This window comes from Dendrobates tinctorius, unplaced genomic scaffold, assembly GCF_039654945.1.
Source record: "Dendrobates tinctorius isolate UK_male_01 unplaced genomic scaffold, ASM3965494v1 ptg000022l, whole genome shotgun sequence".
Taxonomy (NCBI): domain Eukaryota; kingdom Metazoa; phylum Chordata; class Amphibia; order Anura; family Dendrobatidae; genus Dendrobates; species Dendrobates tinctorius.
The window spans coordinates 96,382,235-96,401,020 of record NW_027361690.1 but is presented as its reverse complement, the minus strand read 5'-3'; the positions used below and the strand labels follow the sequence as shown (position 1 = coordinate 96,401,020).

General features: G+C 45.5%; 1 protein-coding gene across 4 annotated transcripts in view; it reads left to right on the top strand.

Moving 5' to 3' along the window:
• The window catches only part of WDR76 (WD repeat domain 76), a 286,518-nt gene that overhangs the window by 123,024 nt on the left and 144,708 nt on the right, over positions 1–18,786 (top strand). The window contains exon 9 of one of the 4 annotated variants that reach the window (XM_073568998.1): positions 18,652–18,752. The exons of the other annotated variants lie outside the window; for them this stretch is intronic. Within the exon in view, the coding sequence (XP_073425099.1) occupies positions 18,652–18,752 (101 nt within the window). The remainder of the gene's footprint in view (positions 1–18,651; positions 18,753–18,786) is intronic. 4 annotated transcript variants of the gene reach the window in all.

Below are 18,786 nucleotides of genomic sequence, written 5' to 3'. Positions count from 1 at the left end.
AGGACAAATTGCAAAACAATTTTTGGGGTCCAATTTCTCCTGTTACCCTTAGGAAAATAAAAAATTGGGGGCAAAAATATCATTTTTGTGGAAAAAAATGTTTTTTTTATTTTCTCGTCCGAGCGTTATAAACTTCTGTGAAGGACTTGGGGGTTCAAAGTGCTCACCACACATCTAGATAAGTTCCGTGGGGGGTCTAGTGTCCAAAATGGGGTCACTTGTGGGGAGTTTCAATAGTTTAGGTACATCAGGGGCTCTCCAAACGCACATGACACCCGCAGACCATTCCATCAAAGTCTGCATTCCAAAACGTCACTACTTCCCTTCCGAGCCCTGACGTGTGTCCATACAGTGGTTTTCTCCCACATATGGGGTGTCAACGTACTCATGACAAATTGGACAGCAACTTTTGGGGTCCAATTTCTCCTGTTACCCTTGGGAAAATGAATAAATTGGGGACTAATTGATCATGTTTGTGGAAAAAATACGATTTTTTTATTTTCATGCCCGGGCATTATAAACTTCTGTGAAGCCCTTGGGGTTTCAAAGTTCTCACCACACATCTAGATAAGTTCCTTAGGGAGTCTCGTTTCCAAAATGGGGTCATTTGTGGGGAGTTTCCACTGTTTAGGTACATTAGGGGCTCTCCAAAGGCAACATGACACCTGCAGACCATTCCATCAAAGTCTGCATTCCAAAATGTCACTACTTCCCTTCCGAGCCCCGACGTGTGCCCATACAGTAGTTTTCTCCCACATATGGGGTATCAGCATACTCGGGACAAATTGGACAACAACTTTTGGGGTCCAATTTCTCCTGGTACCCTTGGGAAAATAAAAAAAAAATGGTGACTAAAAGATCATGTTTGTGGAAAAAATATGAATTTTTTATTTTCATGCCCGGGCGTTATAAACTTCTGTGAAGCACTGGGGGGTTCAAAGTGCTCACCACACATCTAGATAAGTTCCTTGGGGGGTCTAGTTTACAAAATGGTGTCATTTGTGGGGGGTTTCGACTGTTTTGGTACATCAGGGGTTTTCCAATCGCGACATGATGTCCGATCTCAATTCCAGCCAAAAACGTCAAATGACTCTGCTTCCCTTCCGAGCTCTGCCATGCGCCCAAATAGTGGTTTACCCCCACATGTGGGGTATCAGCGTACTCAGGACAAATTGCACAATAACTTTTAGGGTCCTGTTACCCTTGGAAAAATAAAAATTGGGGTGAAAAGATCATTTTTGTGGAAAAAATATCATTTTTTAATTGTACGGCTGTACGTTATAAACTTCTGTAAAGCCCTTGTGGGTTCAAAGTTCTCACCACATATCTAGATAAGTTCCTTGGGGGGTCTAGTTTCCAAAATGGGGTCACATGTAGGGGGTTTCCACTGTTTAGGTACATCAGGGACTCTCCAAACGTGACATGGCGTCCAATCTGAATTCCAGCCAATTTTGCATTGAAAAAGTCAAACGGCGCTCCTTCCTTTCTGAGCTCTGCCATGCGCCGAAGCAGTCGTTCCCCCCTCATATCAGGTATCAGCGTACTCAGGACAAATTGCACAATAACTTTGCAGTCCAATTTCTTCTGTTACCCTTGGTAAAATAAAAAAAATTGAACCTGAAGTATTTTTTTTGTGAAAAAAAGTTGATGTTCATTTTTTTTTAAATATTCAAAAAAATTCCTGTGACGCACCTAAAGGGTTAATAAACTTACTGAATGTGGTTTTGAGCACCTTAAGGGGTGTCACTTTTGGGTATTTTCTATCATATAGACCCCTCAAAGTGGCTTCAAATGTGATGTGGTCCGTAAAAATAAAATGGTGTTGTAAAAATGAGAAATCGCTGGTCAACTTTTAACCCATAACTTCCTAACAAAAAAAAATTTTGGTTCCAAAATTGTGCTGATGTAAAGTAAACATGTGGGAAATGTTAGTTATCAAGTTTTTTGTGTGCCGTATCTCTGTGGTTTAAGGGCATAAAAATTCAAAGTTGGAAAATTGCGAAATTTTCAAAATTTTCGCCAAATTTCCGTTTTTCTCACAAATAAACGTAAGTTATTTGAATGAAATTTTACCACTAGCATGAAGTACAATATGTCAAGAGAAAACAATGTCCGAATCACCAGGATCCATGGAAGCGTTCCAGAGTTATTACCTCATAAAGGTACAGTGGTCAGAATTGTAAAAATTGGCCCGGTCATGAACGTGCAAACCACCCTTGGGGGTGAAGGGGTTAAGAGTCAAGTGTCAGCGCTTTCAGTCCTTTTTCAAAGGCGCATTGCTACCAAACCGCAAGTAAGGACTTTCCTCCAGGGAGTTTCCCGATTGGTTCCTCCCTAAAAACGTCCGCTGGAAACGTGGGACCTCAATCTGGTCCTGACAGCATTGCAGGCACCACCCTTCGAACCCCTTAAAGAAGTTCCACTCTGCATTCTGTCACAGAAAGTGGTTTTTCTAGTGGCAATCACCTCGTTACACAGAGTGTCGGAATTGTCAGCACTTTCATGCAGATGGCCTTTCCTAGCCTTTCAACAGGACAAGGTGGTTCTCCGTACAATACCATCCTTCCTTCCGAAGGTTGTGTCCAACTTCCACCTCAATGAGGAAATTTCACTGCCATCCCTTTGCCCGGTTCCGGTCCATAGAGTGGAGAAGGCTCTGCATACGCTTGACCTCGTCAGAGCATTGCAGATTTACGTGTCCAGGACTGCACCCTTCCGGAAGTCTGATTCCCTCTTCATTCTTCCGGAAAGCGGTCGCAAGGGACTGCCGGCTTCCAAGGCTACCCTTGCCAGGAGGATCAAGTCCACCATACATGAGGCCTACCGACTTTACAGTTCCCCTCTTCCGGCCGGTATCACGGCACACTCTACACGGGCAGTAGGGGCCTCCTTGGCCATTCGGCACCAGGCTTCGGCACAACAAGTGTGTAAGGCGGCCACTTGGACTAGCCTACACATGTTTACGAAACACTACAGTGTTCATACCCAGTCCTCAGCGGATGCGAGCCTGGGTAGACTGGTTCTGCAGGCAGCAGTGCCCCCAGTTTAGGGACCTGCTAGCACAATATTCGTCCATTGCTTCCCACCCAGGGACTGCTTTGGGAAGTCCCATGGTTCTGTGTCCCCCAATGAGCCGACAGAGTAAAGGAGATTTTTGTGTACTCACCGTAAAATCTCTTTCTCTTAGCCTCTAATTGGAGGACACAGCTCCCACCCTGTTGCCCTTACTGGCCGTTGTTACGGTTGAGTTCTGATATTGTTTTTTTGAGCTCGTACATAGTAGCCTTCTTACAGGCATCGTTATGTTATTGTTCCGTTCCTCCTAATGCTTTTGCACAAAACTGGAGAAGGCTGATGCCGTTCAGGGGTGTATACTGCAGAGGAGGAGCCATAGTTAATCTTTTTCAGATTATGCATAGTTTTGCCTCCTAGTGGACAGCAGCATAACACCCATGGTTCTGTGTCCCCCAATAATCACAAAATACACAAAAATCTCCTTATTTGTGCCCAGGTCTCTATCTGCACTGGCTTCCCCTCCTATAAAAGGAATACCCCCCCCCCCCCCCCGTCCCTAGTTTAAACACTCATCCAACCTTCTAGCCATTTTCTCCCCCAGCACAGCTGCACCGTCCCCATTGAGGTGCAGCCCGTCCCTAGCATAGAACCTGTAGCCAACTGAGAAGTCGGCCCAGTTCTGCAGGAACCCAAACCCCTCCTTCCTACACCAATTCCTGAGCCACTTATTAACCTCCCTAATCTCCCGTTGCCTCTCTGGCGTGGTACAGGAAGTATTTCCGAAAATACCACCTTGGAGGTCCTTGCTTTAAGCTTACAGCCTAATTCCCTGAAATCATCTTTAAGGACTTTCCACCTACCTTTAACTTTGTCATTTGTGTCAATGTGCACCATGACCGCTGGATCCTCACCAGCCCCTCCCAGTAATCTGTAAACCCGATCAGCGATGTGTCGGACTCGAGCACCAGGTAGGCAGCACACCGTTCGACGATCCCTGTCTTTGTGACAGATTGCCCTATCTGTTCCCCTAATAATTGAGTCTCCCACTACCAGAACCTGTCTGGCCTTCCCTGCTCTCCTATTTCCCCCCTTACTGGAGCAGACACTCCTCTGGCTTTCAGAGGACATACCTTGCTGCAGCAGTGCTACTCCTGCACTAACACTCCCCTCATCTGCCAACTTAGTAAACTTATTGGGGTGTGCCAGATCAGGACTAGCCTCCCTGGTGCTCTTCCCTCTACCCCGCCTTCTGACTGTCACCCAGCTAGCTGCTTCATTGTCCTGCAGATCCAACCTAGCATCCCCCCCCTCATCTATCCCATTGAGCGTCTGCTCAGTGAGCAGAAGACTCCTTTCCAGGTCACCACCTGACAGCACATTGGAGGACGTCCTTCTCATCCGTAGTGGGACAGGAAACCACGAGAGTTTAAAAGGATCCTCCCCTTCCCATCCCTCAGTGTTTTTCCTGTCCCACTGCGGATGGGAACGACGAGAGAGGATCCGGGCCGTTCCATGCAGATGGTCAGGATCGGGGGGCTCAGCCTCACCCTTCCTACCTGATAAGATCTGCGGCTGAAACCCGATGTAGGGTCCCTCAGCTTCTCCGGTGTAGCGCTGCTCCCGGACGCGGGGTCGCTTCCCCCTGACGGGGGCTCTCGACCCTGGACGCCACCACCGCAGACCGCCACTGGGGTTGCAGAGCCCGCAAGCGGTCCATCTACAGCAGACTACCGCCGGGTGACGCCGTTGTGTCAGGAGGGCGGGAGCGCGCTGTAGCAGGCGCGCGTCAGCCGCCCGCCCCACCGGAGGACAGGCCAGAGCGCCAGAGGCCGGGGGCACTTCATTTCCGGCGCGCGCGTCACTTCCGGTGCGCGCGTCACTGCCGACCGGACGCAGTAATTCCGGCTGCGCCGCTGTCAGGACACCTCAGGCAGTGACCGCCCGGTACTGAGCACACCGTGGCGGCATCGGCCCATCAGGAGAAGGGCAGGCGTCCGGAGATCGGAGCGGCAGCAACAATAGAGGAGGTATGCAGCTCTGCTCCACAGGGCAGGTGGCAGGGGGCGCCCGTCACCACTCACATGTATGTGTCTCCTCAGCAGTCAGCGACTTCCATCACCAGCATGGAGGACCAGGCAAAGACTGAGGCAGGAGCAGAGTGCCAGGGTCACGTGAGTAACCTCTGAAGAGGTCACTGGAGGGCCCCGTAAGAATAAACCCCATAGAACCCGTATTTTATATGTTCTAGGGGGTAACCTCTTACCTCTGAGAAAAAGGAGCCTAAACGGAAGGATAAGAAGTGTCCGGTCTGCTCTAAAAAGCTAAAGGACACGTGGCAGAAGACCCTTTGTGACGCATGTACCAAGCGTATAATGGGGGAAGAGCAGGCTACGTTTGTCTAATATGAGAGCAATAATTAGGGAAGAAGTGCAGGCCTCTGTATCCGGCCTAGCCACCTCCCAGGCCCCGCAGGCGAACCCCCAGCCATCCAGGAAAAGACAGAGGGAGTCTGATACGTCATCGGAAGGCATTCTGTCCGACTCTGACGCAGAGGAAGAGAAGACTAGAGAACACCCAGAAAGGGGGAGAAAATACTTGTTTTCGTCTGGGGATACGGACGAACTATTGGGAGCGGTGCGGCAGACTATGCAGATTGAGGAACCCCCTCCTTCCCTCTCAATACAGGATGAAATGTTCGGGGGATTACGCTCCCAGACTTCGATGGTCTTCCCAGTAAACACCCACATACGGGCAATGATACTGGAGGAGTGGGAGGAGGCAGAGAAGAGATTAACTATTCCCAGGGACTTTAGGTCGCGTCTACCATTCGACCCTGAGGAGGTTAAAGTCTGGGAAGAGATCCCTAAAATTGATATTCCAGTAGCTAAAGTATCAAAGAAAACGGCAATTCCGTTTGAGGATTCCTCAAGCTTGAAGGAACCCCTAGATCGGAAGGCAGACGGGCTCTTAAAAAGGGCCTGGAAAAGCTCAGCAGCGGTCATAAAAACAAATATAGCCGCGACATCGGTAGCACGCTCCATGCATCTGTGGATAGATGACCTAGAGGAGCATCTGTCAGACAGAACCCCGAGGGAAACAATCCTAAAATCACTCCCCTTGCTTAAGTTGGCTACGGGATTCTTGGCCGACGCCTTAGCAGAATCAGTTAGGTTCTTGGCCAGAAGCCAGTCCCTGTCCAACACAGCCAGAAGAGCTATCTGGTTGAAGAATTGGACAGGCGACATGCAGTCAAAAAATAAACTCTGCTCAATTCCTTTCTCGGGGGGGCAGGGTCTTCGGGCCCGTGCTCGACGACATTTTAGAGAAAGCGTCGGATGAAAAAAAGGGTTTCCCTGAGGAGAAACGTAAAAGATACCAGCCCTTTCGTAGGCCCCGTTACAACCAGAGAGCGCACTACAGGGGGAAAGGTAAAACGGGTAGATGGAGCTACCCCAAAGGAGGCGAAGGTAGAAATTGGAATAGAGATAACATCTTTTCCAGCCTGGGGTCCAGCTCCCGGAGGAAATGACGCCACCAGAGTAGGGGGGCGATTACTCAAGTTCCCGGGAGAGTGGCAAAAGGTCACCTCCAGCCCCTGGGTATTACAAGTCATCTCAAAGGGGTACAAAATAGAATTCAGCTCCCTACCCCCGAACAGATTTCTGGTGACCAGTTCACGCCTCAGTGCAGCTTCCCCAATGTGGTTGGACATCCAAGATCTCCTAGACATGGAAGCAATTACTCCGGTCCCCGCCCAGGAGGAAGGCAGAGGACACTACTTGAGTCTCTTTGCAATAAAAAAACCCTCGGGGGAAACCCGAACAATAATAAACCTAAAACCTCTGAACAAATGGGTGTCTTACAGGCGCTTCAAAATGGAATCGATAAGATCCACGATTCCCCTTCTGGGAAGGGATGTGGTAATGTGCACTTTGGATTTAAAAAACGCATATTATCATGTCCCTATCCACCTGGATCACCAGAGATACCTCAGGTTTGCGGTTGAAAAAGACGGCACAATATACCACTATCAGTTTCGTTGCCTGCCCTTCAGCCTAGCATCGGCCCCGAGGGTCTTTACAAAAGTAATAATAGAGGTAGTGGCCTACCTAAGGGCCCGAAATATCACGGTGGTCCCATACTTAGATGACTTCCTTTTTATAGCCGATTCAGCAGCCCAGCTCAGGATCGACTGTCAATCCTCAATCTCCACGCTGCAGAGTTTAGGATGGATAATAAATTGGGCAAAATCAGATCTCATACCCAAACCCAGAGTAAAATTCCTGGGGGTCATGTTAGACTCAGAAGAAAGGATGTCGTATCTACCAGCCGAGAAACAGACTTCAAAGCCGAAGAAAATTCGTCAGTTCTCGAAAAATCAGGTATCGGTCAGAGATGCAATGAGGATCCTGGGGCTGATGACTTCTTGCATTTCCTGTGTCAGATGGAGTCAGTTCCACTCCCGCGACCTCCAACACGCAATTCTAACATCCTGGGACAGAAGGCAGACTTCTCTGGACAGCAAGATACGGTTAACCCTCCGAGCCAGAAGATCGCTTCTATGGTGGACCATTCCGAGAAACCTAAAAAGGGGTGTCTCATGGGTTCAGTCCCCGGAGGTCGTAGTGACGACGGACGCAAGTCTATTCGGCTGGGGCGGACACGTCGCAGGAAAGTATTACCAGGGGCAATGGAGTCCAGAGGACAGCAGAAGAACCTCCAACGTCAGAGAACTACATGCGGTCTGGAAGGTGCTGCTCGTCGCCAGGTCCCACGTGAGAAACAAACACGTCAAAGTCCTGTCAGACAACACCACAACAGTAGCCTTTCTCCGCCATCAAGGTGGACCAAGACATCCCACACTTCAGGCCTTAGCAGATCAGATTTTCGGATGGGCAGAGAGGGAAGTCCTCTCAATCTCGGTCGTACATCTGGCGGGCTCTCGGAACCAGATCGCAGACTTCCTCAGCAGGAGAAGGGTAACTTCAATGGACTGGGAGCTCAACGACGATGTGTTCAGCAGCCTGTGCGATCGTTGGGGACAACCAGCGGTAGACCTGTTCGCGGACAAAGAGAACGCAAAGCTTACGACCTTCTACTCCCTGAACCCCCTGGGAAATCCGGCAGGAATAGATGCCCTATCACAGTCTTGGAGCAGGGGTCTGTTGTATGCCTTCCCGCCCCTAGCCCTCATTCCACGGGTCCTCAAGAAAATCTGCGAGGACAGAGCCAGCGTTATATTGATAGTTCCCTACTGGCCAAGAAGAAGCTGGTTTCCCCTACTCAGGAAGCTAGCGGGCGAGGAACCCATTTTTCTACCAAGAAGGAAAGACCTCCTCCATCAGCGTCCGGTTCTGCATCAAAAACCGGAAGCTTTCCAGTTGTCAGCCTGGATCCTGAGCGGCAGGTCCTAAGGGCAAGAGGTCTATCGGACGAAGTCATTTCTACTCTACAAGCAAGTAGAAAACCCGTGACCGCGGCAATATATAATAAAATCTGGAAAAAATTCTGCAGCTTTTGTGGGGAGGAGACAGTCAGAACTGACCAGCCTGACATCCCGAAAATACTCGACTTCTTACAGGAAGGGTTCAGGAAAGGCCTTAGACTCTGTACTCTGAGAGTACAGATATCAGCCTTGAGTGTATTCTATGACACAGCCCTATCATCACACCCATGGGTAGCCCGGTTCTCGAGAGCGGTGTTAAACCCCTAATTAGGAACAGCATACCACCTTGGGACCTTAACCTAGTCCTCAATACGCTTTGCAAACAGCCATATCAGATAGGGACAGAGATAAGTATTCGTAATCTCTCTCTTAAAACAGCCTTCTTAGTGGCAGTCACCTCAGCCAAGAGGTTAGGAAAACTGCAGGCCTTATCAACCCAGGATCCCTACTTACAGGTGTTCAGTGACCGGTTAGTGTTAAGACTCGACCCGGCCTTCCTACCCAAAGTCGTCTCAAACTCCCAACATGAATCAGGAAGTAGTTCTTCCTTCCTTTTTCCAGTATAGCAGGGAAAAAAGCTACCATAGCTTGGACGTAAAGGAAACTGTGCTCAGGTACCTGGATGCAACCAGACCCTGGAGACAGGATAGTAATCTTTTTGTCCAGTTTAGAGGTCCTAATAAAGGGAAAAGAGCATCAAAATCGACACTGGCAAGGTGGATTAGGTCCACTATTAGCAAAGCCTACAAATCACAGGGTCAAAATCCCCCGGGGAACCTTAGAGCCCACTCAACCAGGGCCATGGCCGCTTCATGGGCAGAAAGGGGGGCGCCTCGGCGGAGCATATTTGCAGGGCGGCATCTTGGTCTAGTCTTAGTACTTTCTCCAAACACTATATACTAGACATAGCATCCACACAGCTGGCATTTGGGAGAAAAGTACTCCATGCAGTAGTCCCGCCCTAGGACCAATATACTTTGGTACTACTCCAATGTGCTGTCAGGTGGTGACCTGGAAAACGGTAATTAGACCTACCAGTAATTGTGTTTCCAGGAATCCATCCTGACAGCACTGTTAGATCCCTCCCGATAATACTTTTCATACAACTGTGATGTAACGTGTATGGAGAATGTTGGTTTAAATAAAATCTGTTTGCATCCATCCAGAGGTGTTACTTTGTGAAATCACTGAGGGATGGGAAGGGGAGGATCCTTTTAAACTCTCGTGGTTTACTGTCCCACTACGGATGAGAAGGACGTCCTCCAATGTGCTGTCAGTATGGATTCCTGGAAACACAATCACCGGTAGGTCTAATTACCGTTTTCCATATTGCCTATGGATCTGTGTTGCCAGCTGCACATTTAGATCCAGTATCTGGGCTTCCAAATGCACAACGTGCTCACATCTCGCACATCAGTATGCACCCTCGACCAGCTGTTCAAGGATTTCATACATGCGGCAAAACGTGCACTGGATGGCATTGGCAATAGTGGAGCACATCCTAATGGGGATTGCACCAGACAAAAAGATAAGCACAAATAAATAAAAAGTATTAATAAAATATAACATCAATTCAGTAATACCTCCCTTGGAAACTCCCTGAATCCAAAGTCACTGAATCACAAGTCACACACTTACCACAGTTCACACTTATGTTCAGGTCACACTCGCTCAGGCAGAAGATTTAAAAGATTTTCTTTTCCCTTTTATCAGCACACCACCCTGCTGCTCAATGCACTTCCAAAAGGAGTTGAGCCCCAACCAGCTGCCCCTTATAAACCCTTAATTATGAACTCCCACCCTTAATTAACCCCTTGTGAATATAGTTACACCTCAAGATTTAAATGCAGTATAGTTAACCCTTAAAAACACAGATAGTAAAATAAGAGATTAACCCTGTAGAAAGAAAAAATAGGTTAAACAATCCCCAAAGCCCCCCCCCCAAAATTGAACAGGTAGAAAGCACTCCGCAACCTACAATTCAGCAACTCGCACAGGTATTTGTTATAGGTTTTCCAAATACCTCTTCACTGAATCACAAGTCCCACAGTTCGCACTTACGCTCAGGTCACACTCAGCTCATTCACACTCGCTCAGGCAGAAGATTTAAGTTTTTTTTTCCCTTTTACCAGCACACCACCCTGCTGCTCAATGCACTTCCAGCTTGTGTGTTTGTGTTTTAATATTAAATTAATTATGTTTCCTTTGGTGCTGAAGAGGTGGTTAGAAACTTGCAGCTCCATTACACAGCTGCTCCTGACCTGGTCCTTTCCTCTCCCCATAAAATCTGGTCAGACCTTCTCTTCCTTGCTAGTGAAAGCTTTGCTTCCTAGCTCCTAGGAGATGCTGTGCTGAATTCAAGTTTGGTGTTGCTATTGCAGATTGTTGTGTGCTGTTTTTGGGTGTATACTTCCCTCATTGTCTTATTCCCATTTGGTTGGTACATCCCTATCCTTCCCTATATACCGCCCTACTTTTTGGTGTATGTTTTATGCTTTCTGTTTTCCCTGTCTGTTTTACGTGTTGATACCCTAGCAATTCTGTCCAGGATCTCCTGGGGGAAGGGGACAGCTTACGGAATAACAAGAGAGCAGTAAGGCTGGTGGCCCAAACCTGCTCACCTTTAGAAGTACCTTTTGGAGCAGGGATAGTTAGGGCCACAGTCTTCAAGCCCCTTTTTCTAATCGCGTACAGTCACAGCGTGACGCTGGGCCATTCACACACACTTGCTTGTATCTAAACCAGTCTATTCTAGCTCTGGCAGTACGTTTACGGTCATTCATGTTAGGGACGGCGGAACGCACTAAATATAAAATAACGTAAAGTGCGTTTGCCGCCCGGGGTCCACCGTGCAGCTAATGGCGGACGTACCATATGGCGGTATTACGCACGTGGGTTGGTGCGCTGAGCGATCTGTTTACTCACAGAGATGCCTTAAGTGAAAAACACAAAAGACTGAGCCTGTTAGCGTCACAGGTCTCAGAGAAGTGCACGCACGGTATATGGTCACAGGAGCTGGGCCCTAGGCAGAGGGTCTGCGTCCGTCTAGACCTACCGTGCGTGCGGCGTCGCAACTGCGGACGCTATGAGGAGCTGCAGACTGCAGCGCGGCGACAGACACTGCCGCTAGTCGACAATGCCCAGAAGCAGGCGCACTGTCGGATGCTAGCACTGTGGAGGATGCTGTAGTGGCTTGTAGCTTGCCACTGGCTGGCGCTGACTCTATAGCTAAGTCCCTATACACACTCGTAATATCAGAGGGAGGAGATCTTAATGAGTCATTTGCAGGTTCATGCATCCATCACCATTCACACAGTAGCGACTATACTAGCGCATGAGCGAGCAGCCATGCGAACCTTTTATAGCCAGGACTTTCTGTAAGCTTCCAGATCCCTGAGATGGACCAATCAGATCTGGAGAAGGACCTGGACATGTGGCTCCAGATCTCCAATGGGAGATCGTCTCGTGAGCATGCTCAGTGGAGCGGCAGGAGGACTTAGCCTCTGGAGCGATTTGCTGCTGAGCATCCTTCATTGCCATTGCTGAGCAAAAGGTGGCAGCAATAGCTAGCCCCACAGAGCAGGTCTGGGCAGAGCGTCTGGGAAGCAGGGATTGCTGAGCAATCTCCGCTGCGGTCGAAAGAGAATGGGAGACTGCAGACTGTGAGGCTCTGGATTCCTGTTGAACCGCTGCAGGAACCCGACGCCTAACAATTCTCTGCTGGAAGGTGAACTTACTCTCTAGTCTCATGTCTGTAGATTTGAAAAGCTCGACGAGACCTGCTACTAACAAAAGATTGACAGTAGTAGTTACATCGAATGGTGATGCTACAAAGTATTGGCAAGAGGTGGGGGGCTGAATACAAATGCACTTCACAAATTTCAGATTTATAGTTTTAAAATATTTAGAAACACATATTTCCTTTACACTTCACAAATACTTTGTGTTGGGATTTCACATAAATTACATTTAAAGGGAACCAGTCACCAGGATTGTGCATAGCAACCTACACATAGTGTCAGGTCTGCGCCATTATAATGAGTAAAATGATTGATGAAATCCGTCTTGTGGCTGCTTCTTAATCTTTTTCAGTTTTGTGTTAATGTTATGCTCGTGCCCTAAGGCGGAGTTCATGTATGTGGTGCTGTGATTAGATATTCATAATGCAGACTTCTGATAGGTCACTGGTCCCTCACTGACCTGCCCGCTAGTTTACATAATGAATACCATCACATACTGAATTTAAAAAAAGCGCTTCTGCAGGCAGGTGCCGACTGTGGCACCTGCCTGCAGCATAATCGCATGGTTACTGTGCACTTAATCCCTTTTGCAAATTTACTTGAGCCCGGGGCACCTACGCAGTAGCAGCTACTAGTTTGTATAGAGATCCAATTGCTGCTATTGTGTAGGTGCCACCGGTGCCATCTTGCTGGAGAAGAAAAAAATTTCCTCCAAGATGGCGCCGCCCGCACCTGCGCAGTATCAGCTCTCGGAAATCGCCAATAGCTGCTATTGCTCATGTGTGGGCGGCACCATCTTGGATGAGGACATTTTTATTTCTTTTCCAGCAAGATGGCGCTGCCTGCACAACAACAGCTATCGGATCTCTATACACACCTATAGCTGCTACTGTGCAGGCTCCCCGGGTGCCATTTTCAAAATGATTTTTTTTTTCTCCTCACTCAAGTAAATCTGCAAAAGGGATTAAGTGTACAGTAACCATGTGATTATGTTGCAGTATATTCAGTATGCGATGATGTTCATTATGCGAACTAGGGGGCGGGTCACCGAGGGATCAGTCTGCACTATGAATATCTGATCCGAGCACCACGTACATGAACCACACCTTAGGACATGAGAATGTCCTTAACACAGAACTGCAAATAAAAATTAAGAAACAGCTACAGGACTGATTTCGTCAACTAAGGTATCATTTTATTCAGTATAACAGCGCCGACCTGACACTGTGTGTAGCTTATTGGGCACATTCCTGCTGACAGGTTCCCTTTAAGACTGTGAGTGTCACTTGAAAACGTGTAAAAATTCTCAACATATAAATACTTTTTCAATGAACTGTATGCTTTATTAGGAACCCATTGGTGATGAATGCCTCTGCAGGGCTTTTCAAATTTTGAGGTGGGTCTCACCAGTGCGGCTCCTGCTTGTTGGCAAGCTGCAGCTGATTAGGTGAAATTTACAGAAGTCAATATAAGCTTCACACTCCTTTTTTTATGGCTGAAGCAAATTAGTATTTAGCAAAATAATTGACAATTATTCATATTTTAATGTTATTCAGATCCTCAGAAACAAGTAAAAGTTAAATTAAGTAGGATATTTTATTTTGGCATGGACTTTCACCACTAATGGTGAGGCTTGGGCATATTGTTTGGCTTCTTTTTGAGGTCTAGGCAACATTTTTGTCCATCTGGTGAGGCCCCAGAAGGAAAAGTTTGAGAAGCCCTGGTTGCTTTCTGAGTTTCTAAGGATATTTTGGATACCCAGACACCATTAGAGCCTGTGGGTAACTTATTTATTAAACAGAGGCATAAAAAGTGACATCCAACATGTATGGGCTTTCATTCTATCCATTTGATTGATATGTCGTCAAAAAGCTATTAAAAATGTTTGATTTACTTTGAAATCACTGTTGTTAATCTATGAGTGATGGATGCCAATGTCGAGTATCCATTTAAAGAAGTGCTCCCATCAAAGTTTTTTTCTTAATATATTGCAATTTTCATTATATTAGCACTGTGCTCTTACAATTGCTCACTTTTCGCATTACAGTACCAAAGTTGCATAGGTTGGTTGTTTTGTTCTTTTGTGTGGTAAAACAAATCATGTTTCTGAGACATCTAACGTTTTCTTCGTCGATTTGAGCTGTGTGAGGGCTTGTTTTTATATGGCTAACTGACGCTTTTATTGATACCATTTTTAGGTGCATAAGGTGTTTTTTGATCAATTGTTATTGCCTTTTTATTGTTTTTTTGTGTAGGGGTGTGCAACAAAATTTATATTGACTGCGATATATGTATGTGTGTGTGTGTGTGTGTGTGTGTATATATATATATATATATATATATATATATATATATATATATATATATATATATATATATATATATATATTTTATTTATTTTTTTTTTTTTTCGTGTATAAGGCTAGTTTCACACTTGCTTTTTTTTGCAGCGCGTTTTTCCCGCAAAAAAACGCATTGAAAAAACGCATACAAAAGCATACAACTGCTGCGTTTTTTTCAAGCATTTTTATGAGCATGCATGAAAAAAACGCAGCGTTTTTATGCGTTTGTATGCGTTTTTAGTGCGTTTTTACCGCGTTTGCGTTTTTTTCCAACATTAGGTGGCCCCTCACACTAACCCAAACCATGACTTTACTAACCCTGACCCTAACCCTTAACCAAACCATACTTAACCCTAACCCAAACCCTAAACCCTAACTAAACCTAACCCTGACCCTAAACCTAACCCTGACCCTAACCCTGAACCTAACCCTAACCATGACCCTGACCATAACCCTTAACCAAACCATACCCTGACCCTAACCCTTAACCAAACCATACCCTAACCCTGACCCTAACCCTTAACCAAACCATACCCTGATCCTAACCCTAACCCTTAACCAAACCATACCCTGATCCTAACCCTGACCCTAACCCTTAACCAAACCATACCCTGATCCTAACCCTAACCCTAAACCCCCTTAACTAACCCTAACTCTAACCCAAACCCCTAAATTCCATTGTCTAAACTAATGGTAAAAAAAAATGCATGTGCAAAAAAACGCATACATAAGCATGCCAATGCGCACATATGCTCACCATAGACTTATAATGGGTGTCTTGCTGTAAAAAAAGGCATTGCGCGCGCATGCGTTTTTTTGAGGCAAGTCGGACGCCCAAAAAATGCAACAGGTTGCATTTTGTGCGCCCGAGCGCATACCGCAAAAAAACGCATGCGCGGTAAAACGCATACAAACGCATGTGTATGCGCACATAAGCGCATCCCATGCAAAGTATAGGGGAAAAAAACGCATGCGCTATTTAGCGCTAAAATACCGCGAAAAAAACCACAAATGTGAAACCAGCCTAAGCCGACCCCCCCCCCCCCCCCCCCCAATTTTGCCACAAAAAAAAAAACAAACTGGGAAAACTTAGACTCGTGTATAAGCCTAGGGTGGAAAATGCAGCAGCTACTGGTAAATTTCAAAAATAAAAAAAAATACCAATAAAAGTAAAATTAATTGAGACATCAGTAGGTTAAATGTTTTTGAATATCCATATGAATCAGGAGCCCCATATATGCTTCATACAGTACATGATAGTTTCATAAGATGCTCCATAGAATAATATGCCCCATATGCTGCTCCATAAAGGTTATGGCCCCATAAGATGCTCCATAGATTATGCCCCCATATGCTGCTCCATAGACTATGCCCCCATATGCTGCCTGTAAGATGCCCCATTGTTTATGCCCCCATATGCTGCTCCATAGTTTATGCTGCCCCATAAGGTGTTCCATAGAATACCCTCCCCCCATATGCTGCTCCATAGGGTGCTCCATAGAATACCCCCCCATATGTTGCCCCATAAGGTGCTCCATAGACTATCCCCCTATATGCTGCCCGATAAGGTGCTCCATAGAATACCCCCCCGTATGCTTCTGCTGCTGCTCCCGCCGCAAATAAATAAAAAAAATTAAATACCTTTCCGTTGCTTGGGGCCAGGTGCCGGGGCCACGGCTGGCTCAGGACTATGGCACTGGCGATACTTACCGATCCTCCATCCATCGCTGCGCGCCCCTGTGTCTGCTGAGTATGTGTATATATATATATATATATATATATATATATATATATATATATATATATCTATATCTATATACACTCACTGGCCACTTTATTAGGTACACCATGCTAGTAAGGGGTTGGACCCCCTTTTGCCTTCAGAACTGCCTCAATTCTTCGTGGCAGAGATTCAACAAGGTGCTGGAAGCATTCCTCAGAGATTTTGGACCATATTGACATGATGGCATCACACAGTTGGCGCAGATTTGTCGGCTGCACATCCCTGATGCGAATCTCCTGTTCCACCACATCCCAAAGATGCTCTATTGGATTGAGATCTGGTGACTGAGGAGGCCATTTGAGTACAGTGAACTCATTGTCATGTTCAAGAAACCAATCTGAGATGATTCGAGCTTTATGACATGGCGCATTATCCTGCTGAAAGTAGCCATCAGATGTTGGGTACATTGTGGTCATAAAGGGATGGACATGGTCAGCAACAATACTCAGGTAGCCTGTGGCGTTGCAACGATGCTCAATTGGTACCAAGGGGCCCAAAGAGTGCCAAGAAAAAATTCCCCACACCATGACACCACCACCACCAGCCTGAACCGTTGATACAAGGCAGGATGGATCCATGCTTTCATGTTGTTTACGCCAAATTCTGACCCTACCATCCGAATGTCGCAGCAGAAATCGAGACTCATCAGACCAGGCAACGTTTTTCCAATCTTCTACTGTCCAATTTCGATGAGCTTGTGCAAATTGTAGCCTCAGTTTCCTGTTCTTAGCTGAGAGGAGTGGTACCCAGTGTGGTCTTCTGCTGCTGTAGCCCATCTGCCTCAAAGTTCGACGCACTGTGCGTTCAGAGATGCTCTTCTGCCTACCTTGGTTGTAACGGGTGGCAATTTGAGTCACTGTTGCCTTTCTATCAGCTCGAACCAGTCTGCCCATTCTCCTCTGGCATCAACAAGGCATTTCCGGCCACAGAACTGCCGCTCACTGGATTTTTTTTCTTTTTCGGACCATTCTCTGTAAACCCTAGAGATGGTTGTGCGTGAAAATCCCAGTAGATCAGCAGTTTCTGAAATACTCAGACCAGCCCTTCTGGCACCAACAATCATGCCACGTTCAAAGGCACTCAAATCACCTTTCTTCCCCATACTGATGCTCGGTTTGAACTGCAGGAGATTGTCTTGACCATGTCTACATGCCTAAATGCACTGAGTTGCCGCCATGTGATTGGCTGATTAGAAATTAAGTCTTAACACACAGTTGGACAGGTGTACCTAATAAAGTGGCCAGTGAGTGTATATATATCTATATATATATATATATATATATATATATATATATATATATATATATATATGTATATATATATATATATATATATATATATCTATGTATATATATATATATATATATATATATATATATATGTATATCTATATATATATATATATATATATATATATATATATATATATATGTATATATATATATATATGTATATCTATATATATATATATATATCTATATATATATATATCTATGTATATATATATATATATATATATCTATATATATGTATATCTATATATATATATATCTATATATATATATATCTATATATATATATATCTATATATATATATCTCTATATATCTCTATATATATCTATATATATCTATATATATCTATATATATCTATATATATATATATATATCTATATATATATATATATCTATCTATCATATTGAAAAAGAAAGTGGGTACGGTCCTCAAAATCCACTGGCAAGTGAATAATGTATAGGAGAAAAAGTCACACTGCAATCATAGCAAAAAAACGTGAAAACATTTTTATTTCGTGCGAAAGGTGCCCAAACATTTAAGACAAAGCTAAAGGCAGAAAAATCCACAAACAAGCAACAACTGAAGTCAGCCGCTGTGAAGGCCTGACAAAGCATCATTAGGGTATGTGCTCACGTTGCAGATTTGCCTGTGGAAATTTCTGCACGGATTCTTCCTCTCTTGGCAGCAAACGCAGTTGAAAATCTGCTCTGTTTTGATGCGGATTTTCATGCAGATTTGCAAGCTAAATAAAGATATATTATTAAATAGAAGTGTGGTGTAATTTCCTTGTTCAACCTTTTTTGTTTTATTCTCCATTTTGGAGAGATTGAGCGCACAGTTGAGGGCAGAGATGAGCACACAGCAGCCCTTACGGCTCTGCAGGCCCTATAAAAACCTGATATGGGGATTGGTGCTACATATTCTGTATAGTCGCAGAGAGCAGGTAAGCTAAAGAATATGTAAGTAATATCTTGCATGTCTTTCTTTTTTAACTGTGTTATGCAGTAACCAATTGTTTTATCTTAATAGGAGCAGTCCAGAAGAAGAGCAAAAAAGCTTTGGGTCTACCCTATAGTTTCGGAGAAAAGGGAGAAGTGGTATTTCAATGAGTTATACCGAGATTTAAGGAGGTAAGTTAACTGTATGTAAAGAGTTTCCTGTGTA